Raw genomic sequence first — 13,507 nt, 5'->3', positions numbered from 1 at the left:
CTTTACTTCTGCGTTTCATGCTAAAGCAAGTGGCTTTTAGGTAAGTCTTTATTTAATCTCTCATATTAACTCATTTCTCTGAGTTTCTCTGAGTGTCAGCCTTACTGCCATATTTTTGCTCTTTTTTATCATGATTTTTTTTAGCTTTCTTTCTACTGACAATTACCATGCCAGCCTTTTTAATTTCAAGATATAGGTGCAGCCAATACATCACTACAGTAGTTATAGCACTTGTATACATTGTCACACTCGCCAGTGTCTCACATTCACCTCAGTGTTTCATTACTGTTAAAAGGGGCGCATGAAGAACATTGTCAGACATTTTTAAGAAAACATTTCTCTTTCTGGTGTCCTGTCCAGGGGTTTTTTTTCCTGCCTTGCGCCCCATGCTAGCTGGGCTAGGCTCCAGCAGACCCCTGCGATGTCGTTCAAGGACTAAGTGGCTTAGAAAATCACTGACTGACTGACTTTCTCTCTCTTTTTGACTATTTCCTGTTCCCGTGTGTGTTTTAGTCATCTGCTCTTGCAGTTTGTTCTGTTATGTCAGTTCTTATTTTTCTTTACTATTTTGTCTGCACTTCTGTAGTATTTTGCTTTCTGTTTGTTGAGCTACATTATTGTACACAAGCAGTAATCTCTGACAGTATAGGACAATAAAAAGATTTAGATTATAACAGGCCATACAGCCTAACAAAGCTCATCAGTCCTATTCAGTTAAATAACCTAAAATGACATCAGGTTTTGAAGGTCCCTAAAGACCTACTGTCGACCACACTGCCTGGTAACTTAGTGTCTATGGTGCTCGGCGTGAAGAAAACTTCCTAATGTTTGTGTGACATTTACCCATAATAAGTGTCCAACTGTGTCCCCTTATTCTTGTTGAACTACAGTCTCAATCCACTGTACTAATTCCCTTCATAATTGTAAATGCTTCAATAATGTCACCTCCTAATCTCCTTTTGGTTAAACTTGAAAAAGCTCAGCTCTTTTAATCTTTCCACATAACTCACTCCCTGTAGCTCCCTGGTTGCTCTTCTCTGGACTTTTTCTAGCGCTGCTGTGTCCTTTTTGTAGCCTGGAGACCAAAACTGCACACAGGACTCCAGATGAGGCCTCACCAGTGCATTATAAAGGTTGAGCATTACCTCCTGTGGCTTGTACTTCACACATTAGGGCTCTATATAACCTGACATTCTGTTAGCCTTCTTAATGGCTTCTGAGAACGTTCTGGAATTTGATAGTGACGAGTCCACTATGACTCCTAAATCCTTCTCATAAGATGTACTTTCATTATTCATTGCGTATTTGAATCTAACATTTTTACTTCCATCTTGTAATACTTTACATTTATTTACATAAAATTTCATCTACCATACATTTTCCCAAACCTGCATGCTATCCAGGTCCCTCTGCAATGATTCAACAGATTCTATATTACTGTATCTGCCAATCCTCCTAGCTTCGTATCATTTCCAAACTTAATCAGCGTGTTATTTAAATTCCTATCAAATCATTTATATGTCTTAAAAGTAGTAGTGGCGCTAGCAGTGCCCCATTGTGAGACCAGTTTTAACTTCACCCCCTTCTGAAAAGATTCCGTATACCATTACTTTCTTATCCTGGTGTTTGAGCCAATGTTGCCCCCAACTACAGATTACATCCTGAAATCCCACCTTGTTTAGTTTGAATGCCAGCCTCTCATGTGGCACCATAACAAATGCTTTCTGAAAGTCAAGATAAATAATATCATACTGCACCACTCGGATTGTATCCTTTTGCTGTTTCCTCATGGAAGCAGTGTATAGAAACTGTATAGATACTGTATACTGTAGGTACTGCCTGTAGATGCTTTTGAATGAAACCAACCATTGCAGGTTTGTATAGATGGCATCCATAAACAGTTCTTTTCATGTCTATACTGTCACAGCATTAAAACTTGGCCACTTAGCAGCATGTCTGATATATTAATTTTTCTATGACTACAGTTGAGACACCACCCATGTATAAAGTGTGCATGTCTACTTTGTGCTTATGGTTATCAATAAGACATACAGTGACTGAAAAGAACAAACTAGCAGTCATCAATATATTCTAAAGGAAAATAGCTTAAATAATAGGATATGGTATGTCATGATGTAATTAATGAATCTCCCCAAGAAATGAAAGGCTAGTGTTAAAATGTTGTATAGTGAGTGTCAAAGTTCTAAACAATAAACTGCAGGCAAAAATTAATTCAAATATCAGACAGATTTCAAAATTAGGGTAGTATTTAATACATACTCAGAAATAGAAAATAACATTGAAGTTAAACGGTCGTATGTCAAAGCCAAAAATTAGTATTTTACTAAAACATTTTTTTCCTTTCCTTTTGTCGAAAAACTTAAAATGACTTAAACATTTAGAGCTCAATCATAAATAAGATGGCCTCTGTAATGTCACTGGTCCGTGTTATGCTTTGTCCAAATTTTGTTTAAAATATAGGGAAGTTTAGTGTTAATGGAAAAACAATAAAATTTTATCTTTTATTTCACTTTGGCTCTCATCTACAAATTTTGTCCTGAGAAATTTGGTGGTTAGTTTACAGTCATTTGGAATATAGATCTCTGTTGGTTGGAAACATCTGCAAAATTTTGATTTCCCCTTGGGGACAAATACAATATAATCTCATCTAGTCTAATTGCCCATGATGACCTTTATGAAAGTTCTTGCTGGTCAAAACATTGGCGAGATATATCTAATTTTACAATTTAGGGAGAGCTAAAGTAGATGATTGTTAGTTGTGTCCTGATAGGTAAACATACATACCGTAATTAAAAGAGGGTTTAGTAACTTTTTTGCATGACTGCAATTGCCTTCTCTGTGCTTTGTGCTTATGACTTTGGTTAACATTGTTCTTCTGTTTCTAATTTTTACTTACTTGTCCCAAAGTTGTTTTGCAAGCTCCTTGGCTGTGCTTATTATGCTTATTAGTAGCTGTGAGCATTATATTTATAGTGTAATAAAATTATTTTTTTTATACAGACTGAAGCTACTTTACTGATTATATGACTAAAAAAAAAAAACTTTAAACACTTCAGATAATTTAGTTTTGAGAAACCGAAAAATCTGTATGCTTCAATTAATTCAATGTACTCATTAATTCATTTGAAACTGGCACAACTTTGTAGACAGGAGTGATATTATCTTTAAGCGCAAATGCTACTGGGGTTCCTTTGTCTCTACAGCAGTACATCTTTACAATACCTCACAGGGACTGCCACCTTATGATAGATAGATAGATAGATAGATAGATAGATAGATAGATAGATAGATAGATAGATAGATAGATAGATAGATAGATAGATAGATAGTTCTGGGGAGTGAATTAGCTTATTATAACAAACAACAACAACCCCCTCAAATACACACCAGAATTACCAAAAAAAGAAAACTACATTAGTCAAGACTGACATTTTTTCTTCTTTGCAATTCTTGTGTGTATTGGAGACGGATATTTCTTTTTGTTGTTTGTTATAATATTTCTATATTTCATGAGCTTCAGTAAAAGCTAAATTTCTCCTTTGCACACAGTACACAATGAATAAGTTTTCTCCTTAGATTCAGGATTTCCCACTACAGTTTGAGTGTAGCAGATCAGAAATTAAATTTGAGATTTCCATGGTGTAGTATTATGTAGGATTTTCCATTGTTCTCAAAGTATGGCTTGTCATTGCCATGGATGCCATCTTATTTAAAGCACATGTCAGTCAGAATGTGCTTGTTAAGTGTGTAAACATAAAGAGAAGTTCTTTTGTAAGGAATATAATAGATACATATCAAAAATTATTTTTTTTTTCTGGTGTAATTGGGGTTAAGTGCTGAAAGGGGTTTATTCAATAGCCCTCTGAAACAATTCATTTTAAGCTTTTAGATTTACTAATCATGGCTTTGACTTAAACCGTGGCATGTTGCTGATTTTTAATCTGTTTTTTAAATACCCAATTTTGAACCCAGATTCCTTTTACCATTTCGTATGCAGGTTGCTTAACTTTTGCTACTCAAAATTAAATAAGAACTCTAAGGATCACACTGTACTGTATTTATTATTTTTCTAGTCACCTATTTATTTTAGTAAAAAAAAAAATCAGCCTATAGATCCATATGTAGTCCATCCATCCATTATCCAACCTGCTACTGTATATCGTAACTACAGGGTCTGCTGGAGTCAATCCTAGCCAACACAGGGCACAAGGCAGGAAACAAATCTCGGGTAGGGTGCCAGCCCACTGCAGTCCATATGTAGTATTTCCATTTATTCAAAATTATAGATCTTTCTGAGGAGGGATAAACAATTTTCTTTAAAGTTTACTTAAATTAATAAAGTATTGCTTAAATCTCTCTCTGACACACTAACACTGAGGACTTTCAGCCAACAAATTATTCCACGGAAATGTGTTAAGAAACATGACTAGGGGTCCTTTATACTAACAGCAATATGTTTGCAGAATGCCTCACTGGGACTGGAACTGGCAAGTCAGAAGTTTTCTTTCTTTTTCATTTTCTTGCTTAATAGTCATTCTGGTGTGTATTCAGACCTAAGTGTGTGTGTATTTATTGATTTACTTCCTTACTTATCTATCTGTTTATGTATTTATTCAATTAAAGAGCTTCTCTACAAAGCCAAATTTCCCCCTCAAGACAAATAAAGTTTGTTCTGTCTATCTATGTATCTTGAGATAATTATTGGCAAAAAAAAATCTTAATTTCTATCACAAAACACAATAGCTTAAATATTTAAACTTTTTTTCAGATTGCACTTCAGGATGGACTCAAAGAAAATGTCCAACTAGCCAAAGACTATGAAACTCTTCAAAAAAGTTTGCTGGAAACAAAAACCCAAGTTTTGAAATGCTACGATGAAAAAGTTAGAATGGAATCTTCTCTCTATGATTACCAAAAGGTATCTTTTTATAATAAAATTTTATTCCATTTTGGACTTTTTTAGTCATCTTTTTTTAATTCCACAAAGTAAATTATGAAGGCTTTTATAAGTTCATCTGTAACATAACACAATGTGTTGCTAGCATGGTTAGATAAAGTGAATACAGCACAGAAAACCCATGTTTTAGTTAGATATACAAATACATCTTAATGCTGATTTTTCCAGTGACTTGAAGGATAGCAAGGAAAAAGTATTATTTTAACTAGTCATACTTACCAGATTGATGGGTCGATCTGGGTGGTCTAACAGTTGCTCACATTTTTCCCAACCTAAAGAAATACTCCACCCAAAAATGATATATTTTTATATGTCCCTTACCCCATGTAGTCTATAGTGATGAACGCGAAAATTTTTTAATCTCTTGTTTTTATGAGGAATGAGAGAAAAAAGTTTAGAATGTAATATGCCACAATGGCGACCCCTGAGCTATAACAGCAAATAATGTGTAAAAAAAAAAAAAATCCATAGGAAAAACGAAAAAAAAATCTCACATTTCTCATGTTGTATAATCTACATGTCCGTTATCCTGCCATATGCTCAGCACTTGCAAAATTCACACATTTTGTGCTAAAATGTCATTAACAGTTAATTCCAGAAAAAGCAATGTAGATTATAAACAGGAAAATCCATGCCCATAATACTGTGCTTTTGAATTGAAGACAGGACTCCTGACCAGTGAATGAGGGGGAGAGGCAGGTCCTCAATTCAAAAGCACAAGCTAAGTAACATGCAAAAAATATCATTTTTAGGTGGAGTATTCCTTTAAAGTGAGGGAGAGGTGTGTGGAGTCGCTTGTACCTACGTTTTATTTTGTGGTAGGATTTCGAGTGATGTAATATTAAAATACAAATCCAGAATGAAAGTTAAAGGTTTCCATTTTTTTACGTTGCCAAAATCCACATTTAGTGCAAGTCACTTCATGAAATAAACTGGTGTACCGTATATCATTGTGGATGTGTGCCACCACAGTGGCAGACTTGAGGGGATATAGACTGAACCAAATGGAGTTGTGCTCATCTGTTCCAATGAAAATTAACAACAAATCAATTTTAGCAGGAAGGCTTTTAAAATGTTTTTCACAATGTTTCAAAATTATGTTAAGACTAAACTCCTGAAAAACACTGAATTGAATTTTGATTTTTTTGTTCTCTAGCCTTATTTTCTAAAAATTAATGCAACATTAAAAACCTATTATACAGTTTCTGTATGTCTTTACTCTCCTGTTGAATTTTAAATTAAATGTTACAGGTTACTATTAATAGATTATGTGATTTTATTTTAATATATTGTGGCCAGATGCATTTCTTTCTTTTCGGTAACATTATAAAGAAGCAATGCTTTTCAGAGAGAACCATTCCTTTTACTCTTAAACTTTAATTACTATTCCAATTTCAGTATATTTTACTATATTGATGGTCTGTCTCATGGACAAGAATTTTGAAATAATCTCTTGCCTTTTGCTTCATCATGTTTTTCTGGAAACAGAAGCCAGTTAAGGCCAAGGTTATATTTGAGGTTAGGTGTATTGATCAGAAATTTAATTAAAGCTTTTTTAACTAACTTTTTTTAATTGACAGGACTTACATGAGTAACCACACCAAGGTCTGCTGGAATGGTGATATTTAAATATGTTAATTAAAAAAATAAGGGACACAGACAGAACAAAATCAGATGTCAGGGGCAATTTTTAAATTACAAATCTCAGCTGTCAGTGATATACCATTAATTGCAGTGAATAAAACAAAAGCATAGAGCATTTACGAATACTAACGTCTCTCAAGTTTTCTTGAAAAGTATAATATTTAAGCAATTCAAGGAAAAATCAAAGTACTTATGTAAGGTATTGCTATTGTATTGTAAGAAATCGTAACCTTATACTGAAGAAAAAAAGTAATTTTGAAATTGAAATTATCTGCATTAGAAGTATGTAAGAAAAGTAGCAGCAACTCAAGTATAGTACATTGTGTGGACAGGTAGAAAGAATACAGGGTGAATTTCAAGAAGTGTTGGGGTGCCAGTAGGGTCGTTACCCTTTTCATTCCGAATATATGCAAAGCAAAATTGGTGCACAAGGGTGCAAAACAAAAACAAGAACAGTCTAGTCTCCTCGGCTTCACTATGGTTGACAGCTCATAAGAGCAGGTCATTCACAGGGAGCTCTGTTCTTTGGAAAGTCCTCATCCTTTTATAGCCTTTTGGCAGGACGGGGCGGGGTCAATAGCCCTCAAGGGCCGTCTGCTAGCTGCTGCAGAGAAGAAAAAGGATGAGACTGTTAGCAACAGTGCCCCCCTCACCTTTTTGGGGTATTACATAGCTGTGATGAGCCTGGAACGTGTTCTCCTGACGCGCTTACATGATTCATAGTACATGTTTAATTATTCTATCCATCTATCCTTCCAGTGTCACACCAGTCTCAGCAAGAATACAGAGCAAGGGAGGAATAATCCATTAACGGAGCACCAGCTGCTCTCTAGCGCTGCAGCACTGTGTCCTCACATGTTTAATTATTAACAATATAGATTATTTAAATGAAGTTAAAGTTTTATCTGTATAATATAATAAACATATTTTGCTGCATTTCATCGTAAAAATGTTATCGTCATCATATGTAAATACACGCTTTATAAAGTGGCTCAGGCTGTGCAATATTATAACCGTATCGCAAGTTTACAGTGAGGTGATTGTACTTATAAGTACAAACAGTTCTACAAGGAGCACTTGATGGACTGATTGAGTACGTTTATAGTTCTTGGGATGAAACTGTTTCTGAACCGCCAGGTCCGTATAGGAAAGGCTTTGAAGTGTTTGCCGTATGAGAGCAGTTCAATAGACAGCATGGCTGAGGCAGCGTGTGCTTGATGCTGTATATCAATAATTCTCTTTCCGATCAGCTGCTGTAGATCTGTAATTCCCCACTCAGATACAATGATATAAATACGCTGAGTGGTGCAGTGAGAGTAATATGGAAAAAGATGATCCGCTGTGGCAACCCCTAATGGGAGCAGCTGAAAGAAGAAGAAGAAGGTGCAGTGAGAGTAACAACGCTAAAGCAGTTCTGGTATTTGGAGTACTTTGGCTATTCCCTGGGCCATTATATTGTTATGGGTTAATTACAATCAGATGCCTTAAACTAATAAACAATATGCGGTTAGTTTCAGTGTATATGATAAAGCCGCGTCAGGGATGTGGATCTAAAAAAGAAAGGGTAACCACACAGGAACAGTTGCACTGCTTTGACGCTGGGTGCCTCCAGCTTGCAAAACCAAGCAGAGAACTTGCGTAAGCCAGGGTTGGAGCTACCGTGAAAATGCGCATGGCTTTACGCCAAGTTTAGGTTTACATCAGGATTTGAGCGTGGAAATGTTTGTGTGCAACATTTTTGTGTGTACGCACTGTTTATACATGAGGCCCCAGGACTCCTAGTGTCTGTAACATTACATTTTATTTAGTAAAAATAATCAAAGCACCGCATTTAGAACGGTGGTTCTTCTCAATTCTTCCTTGTAATTTAATTACAAATTCCCCCCCAAAAAATTCCTTTCTATTTTTACAAATAAATAAGACTCATTCCAAACTACAGTGTAGATGCCCTCAGACAAAGAAATTCAGGAGTTTTAGTCAACTTTCAATAAAGATCAGTAAACCGATGTATATGTACAGAATAACTTACTTAGTTAGTTCATACAATAAGCAAGTGATGCTACTTAATGAGAAGAATATTTAAGTTTATTAAGTGTTTATACCATGTAAATTTGAAATGTTGAATCCATTATTTTGTGAAACATTGATGTGTTTCACAAAATGACAGAAAGGACCCTTTAACGTGTATACTGCAGAATGCTAGACTGTTCAATATAATTTGTAAAGCCATGTATTGAAATTCAAGGCCATGGAGAATCAGGGCTTTTCAGGAACACTGAGAGCAAGGTGGTAAAGAGCATTGGATAGAGTGCAAGTCAATCACGGGGCCGATGCTCACTCCTTCTTTGGAGCTACTATTAATTTAACCTGTACGTGTTTGAGATCAGAGAGGAAAACAGAGTACCTTTGTGGAGAACCAGCACTACTTCACACAGGTGGGGTCTAGGCAGGCTATGAACCCACCACTCCCACTTTGCACGTAAAAATATTTGTACAAATCAGTGTTATAACAAATGTGGAAGTTTTATTTTGGTGTTATAGTAACTGTTTATTTGACATACTTTATGAAACTCATTTATTTTTTGGACAAGGAGGTAGAGAATGCATGATTAAGGAATTCAGCCAAGAGTACAAAATACTATTACACAGTCTGATGGCAGAATGTTTTTTAATATTTGTAAACATGTCGGCAAAATAGGAAAGAGTGGAAAGAAAGACATTGTAGTTAAGCCTATGGTATATTTGGTAGCACTGTCAGATTGACTTAAATGCTAAATTTAATAAAGTGTTAGTTTTGTTGATCACTGTTTCAGACTTTCTAGTTCAACATGTAACAGTAGAAGACTTTATTTCAGCATACAGTAAGTGGAAATTATGGAGCAACTAAAAGTTTTACAACTGCTTTTATATGTTACATTTTCAGCCTTTTCATACGATAACTGAAATTATTTATGTAATATACATTTAATCTATGAGTTAACAACCTCATTTAAATTTAAAGTTAACATAAATGCATGCATGGAGATTTACAGTCTAATGAAAAGTATGTACACTCTGTTTTGATCCTGTGGTTTTTAAATATCACAACATAACCCACAGTCATCAAGCCCTAAAATGAAATAAATTCACCTTCAGGTTATAAACAACAGAACAAACTGGAACTTTGTCTTTATTTGTTGAATGTAAATAAGCCATCTGACAAAAGATATTCATGAAAAAAATGGTTGCAGTCCCAGTGTCGTGGATGTCCTCCTGACAGTAGCAACTTAATTTGTAGAATTAAATAGAACTGAATTTTAGCTGAAACACAAATACAGCATCAACAGCTTAGTACAAATAGTTGGGAAGAGCAAAATATATGTGAAAATGTAAAAAATTTGTACCCCACTAATAACGTCCTTAGTTTTCATGGTTTGTAGTCTGGAGATAAAGTGTCATCTTTATTCTTTTCTTAACGCATGGAAACATGGATTCTGTCTTGGCTTAGTGGCTCCACATCACCGAAGTTCAGAATGAATGGGTGGAAAACACACTTGTTATGTATCTGCAACTTAAATGAATTGTCTAGTATATTTCCAACATTCGTCCGTTTCAGAACTTGTTGTTTACGGCATATGCACATTTATTTAGAGCATTTTCAAGGACACAATATTTTATTGAACTAATTAAGTTATTAATTTGAACAATTACCTGTATATCCTTTCATCCGTCTTGCTGCGTTAAGTGTTTTACTTCAAACCCAGTAGAGCTGTACTGTATGCACCACTTTATAATATAAAGAATTATATTATAAAGTATGAAGTGTAAGAAGTACCATCTCCCAATCTCATTTGACAGTTGCTGTGTTTTCAGTAAGTGGGTATAAAGTTTCTCGTATTCTGTCTCAATAATCGTATGATAAATAATAATTACATCATTAATTTTATACTTGTATAATATGTTTTATTTCATTTATATATTGATATCTACAGTGTATATATTAGTTCTGCTCTAAAACCTGTGCAGGTAGAAATGAAAAAGAATACCACAAGAAGGTGCCACCAACACTGTACACTCATACAGATATTCTGCCACCCCACTGAGTCCTATTATATAATTTTGGTCATTCAAGCTGTTTGTTGCCTTCAATGGTCCATGAAATCCAATGAGGTTTAAACCCAATGAAAATGATAAGGTCATGCTGTATACAAAGGCATACAAAATACAAAAGACGAACCAAATGTAGTCTTACATATTATATATAATTTTTAATGTTTACAATTTTAGGGTCTATAAATAGATACAACGTTCTACCACCATATAAACCACAATGACTTAATTTCAATGTGAAGAGTGATTTTTTTATTATTATTATTCTGGATTCATGTGGTTAATGAACCAAGAGATCAGGTAGAATGGCATATTTATTCTGATTGACAACATTATAGCAAAGAGCCTGCCTTCGGCAAGTTCATTATTTTCTGCTTGAAAATGTGCAGGTAAGATTTACACACACAAGAACAACAAAGAGACAAGAGAGGGCAGCAAAAATGCAGAAACTCTTCCTAAGAAAATAAAGCAAAAAAAAAAATGCACCTGAAAGCGTTGCAGCTCTTTACTTCAAAGATACGTGGCTTTTTGTAGTCTTTTCTTATACATGCTGTATTTTATTATGAATAATTCATATCACCTATATTTAAATAAATGCACTAGGATTATTTTTTCAGCAAAGCTATTTTATGTCTTTATGCTCCTGAATATTCATTAATTTGCCAGCCAAATTCTTTATTGCAGTGCAATCTGTTCTTCCAAAACTGAGCTGCACTTTAATAATATAAAGAAGGAAAGAGGAAATAATGCAGTAGCACAGTGAAAGTATGATCAAAGGGTAGGGAAGCATATTAAAGTACATTAGGCAAACAATTAGAGCTTTAAACTATATAAAAGCTTTTACATACTGTATCGTGTAATCTAGTAGCATAAAGAAGACTTTGAAGCTGTTTTGAATAATACAGTTATCATTAGTCTAGTCTCAGGCTGCACAAAAAATATAGCTTATTTAAGCAACGCAAACACATGTGCAGCAGTAATTCCCAAATTACAAATCATTTGAAAAATGGCATGTTTGTTATGAAACTTTTATAGGTATATTTGATTGTCAGTTGAAATAAAATATTTCTAATTTAAAAATTAGACTAAAAGCAAATTGACATTGATTTTATATTCATTAGAAAAAAGTAGCAGTTTTAAACTCATGTAATCTAATTTAAGATCAGAAAGGTTAAAGATACACAGGCAGGGACCAGGAGCAGATTCAAACCAAGAAAGCTGGATCTGTGAGGTGGCAGAGCTAAATGCTGCATCACCATGCCACAATTTTGTATGTACAGGATTCTTTGTATATACAGTTTATAATGAGTTATAAATGTATAAATATTCTTAATTTTGTATATTGTAGCATCCCCTCTGAAGCACATAGAAGTGGGAAGTTTCAAATCCTTTTTAAGATATTTAGATTCAGATCCGCCATTAGTGAGCTTTTGTTCCCTGCACTGGTGTGATGCATCTCTACTTTACATATGAATATACATACTGTACAGCTCAAGTTAGAGGTTTCCATACACTTAGGGGGAATTCTTTGACACTCACTTTATAACCCCTTCACAGATTTTATACTAACAAGCTGTAAATATGGCATATCATTTAACACCTGTGCTTTGTGCCAGGCAAAAGTATTTTTTCCAACAATGTTCACAGAGTATTTCTCTTCTTATTCAATACATCACAATTCCAGTGGGTCACCAGTGTAAATATACATGTAATATTTGGTAGCATTGCCTTTAAATAGTTTAACTTCAGCCAAACATTTTGGGTTGCCATCCACAAGCTTCTTACAATAAGTTGCTAGACTTTTGGCCAACTCCTCCAGACAGAACTGGTATAACTGGGACAAGTTCGTAGGCCTCCTTGCTCGCACACACTTTTTCAGTTCTGCTGTCACATTTTTCAATCAGATTGAGGTCAGAGCTTTGTGATGGCCACTCCAATATCTTGACCCTGTTATCCTTAAGCCATCTTACCATAACTATGGAGGTATGCTTAGGGTCACTGTCCATTTTGAATGACCTATTTGAAATTGAAATACCTCTATGCTTGACAGTTGGAATGGTGTTCTTTGGCTTACAGGCATCACCCTTTTTCCTCCAAACATAACAATGGTTATTATGGCCAGACAATTTGACCTTGGATTCATCAGACCAGAGGACATTTCTCCAGAATGTAAGATCTATGTCCTCATATTTCATTACAAATTGGAGTCTGGCTTTTTTATGGCTGCTTTGGGGAAGTGGCTTCTTCCTTGCTGAGCAGCCTTTCAGGTTAATTCGATATCAGAGTTGTTTTACTGCCATTATAGATACTTGTCAACCATCTTCACAAGGTCCTCTGCTGTTATTCTGGGATTGATTTGCACTTTTTGTGCCAAAGTACGTTCTTCTCTAGGAGACTGGATGTGTCTCCTTCCTGAGTGGTCCCCTGCTGTTTATACTTGCGTATTATTGTTTGTACAGATGAATGTGGTACCTTCAGGCGTTTGGAAATTGTTCTCAAAGATGAACCAGATTTGTAGAGGTCCACAAGTTTTTTTCTGAGGTCTTGAATGATTTCTTTTGATTTTCTCATTATGTCAAGCAAAATGTGAGTTTGATGGTAGATTTTAACATACATCGGCATGTTGTCTCCACTTAGGCTAATTGGCTATCAGAAGCTATTTTTTTAATTGCCTTAAAGCTCAACCCAATTTTCTGAAATTTTCCAAGCATTTTAAAGGCCCAGTTAACAAAGTGTATGTATACTTCTAACCCTCTGAGGTTGTGATTTAGTTGATAAAAAGTGAAATACTCCGTG

General features: G+C 34.9%; 1 protein-coding gene across 1 annotated transcript in view; it reads left to right on the top strand.

Moving 5' to 3' along the window:
- The window catches only part of LOC120530196 (coiled-coil domain-containing protein 178), a 472,799-nt gene that overhangs the window by 312,707 nt on the left and 146,585 nt on the right, over window positions 1-13,507 (top strand). Inside the window, exon 18 of the mRNA XM_039754457.1 lies at window positions 4,790-4,939. Within this exon, the coding sequence (XP_039610391.1) occupies window positions 4,790-4,939 (150 nt within the window). The remainder of the gene's footprint in view (window positions 1-4,789; window positions 4,940-13,507) is intronic.

Source organism: Polypterus senegalus, chromosome 5 (genome assembly GCF_016835505.1).
Source record: "Polypterus senegalus isolate Bchr_013 chromosome 5, ASM1683550v1, whole genome shotgun sequence".
In the NCBI taxonomy this organism is placed as follows: Eukaryota; Metazoa; Chordata; class Cladistia; order Polypteriformes; family Polypteridae; genus Polypterus; species Polypterus senegalus.
This window is presented reverse-complemented; position numbering and strand designations above follow the sequence as displayed.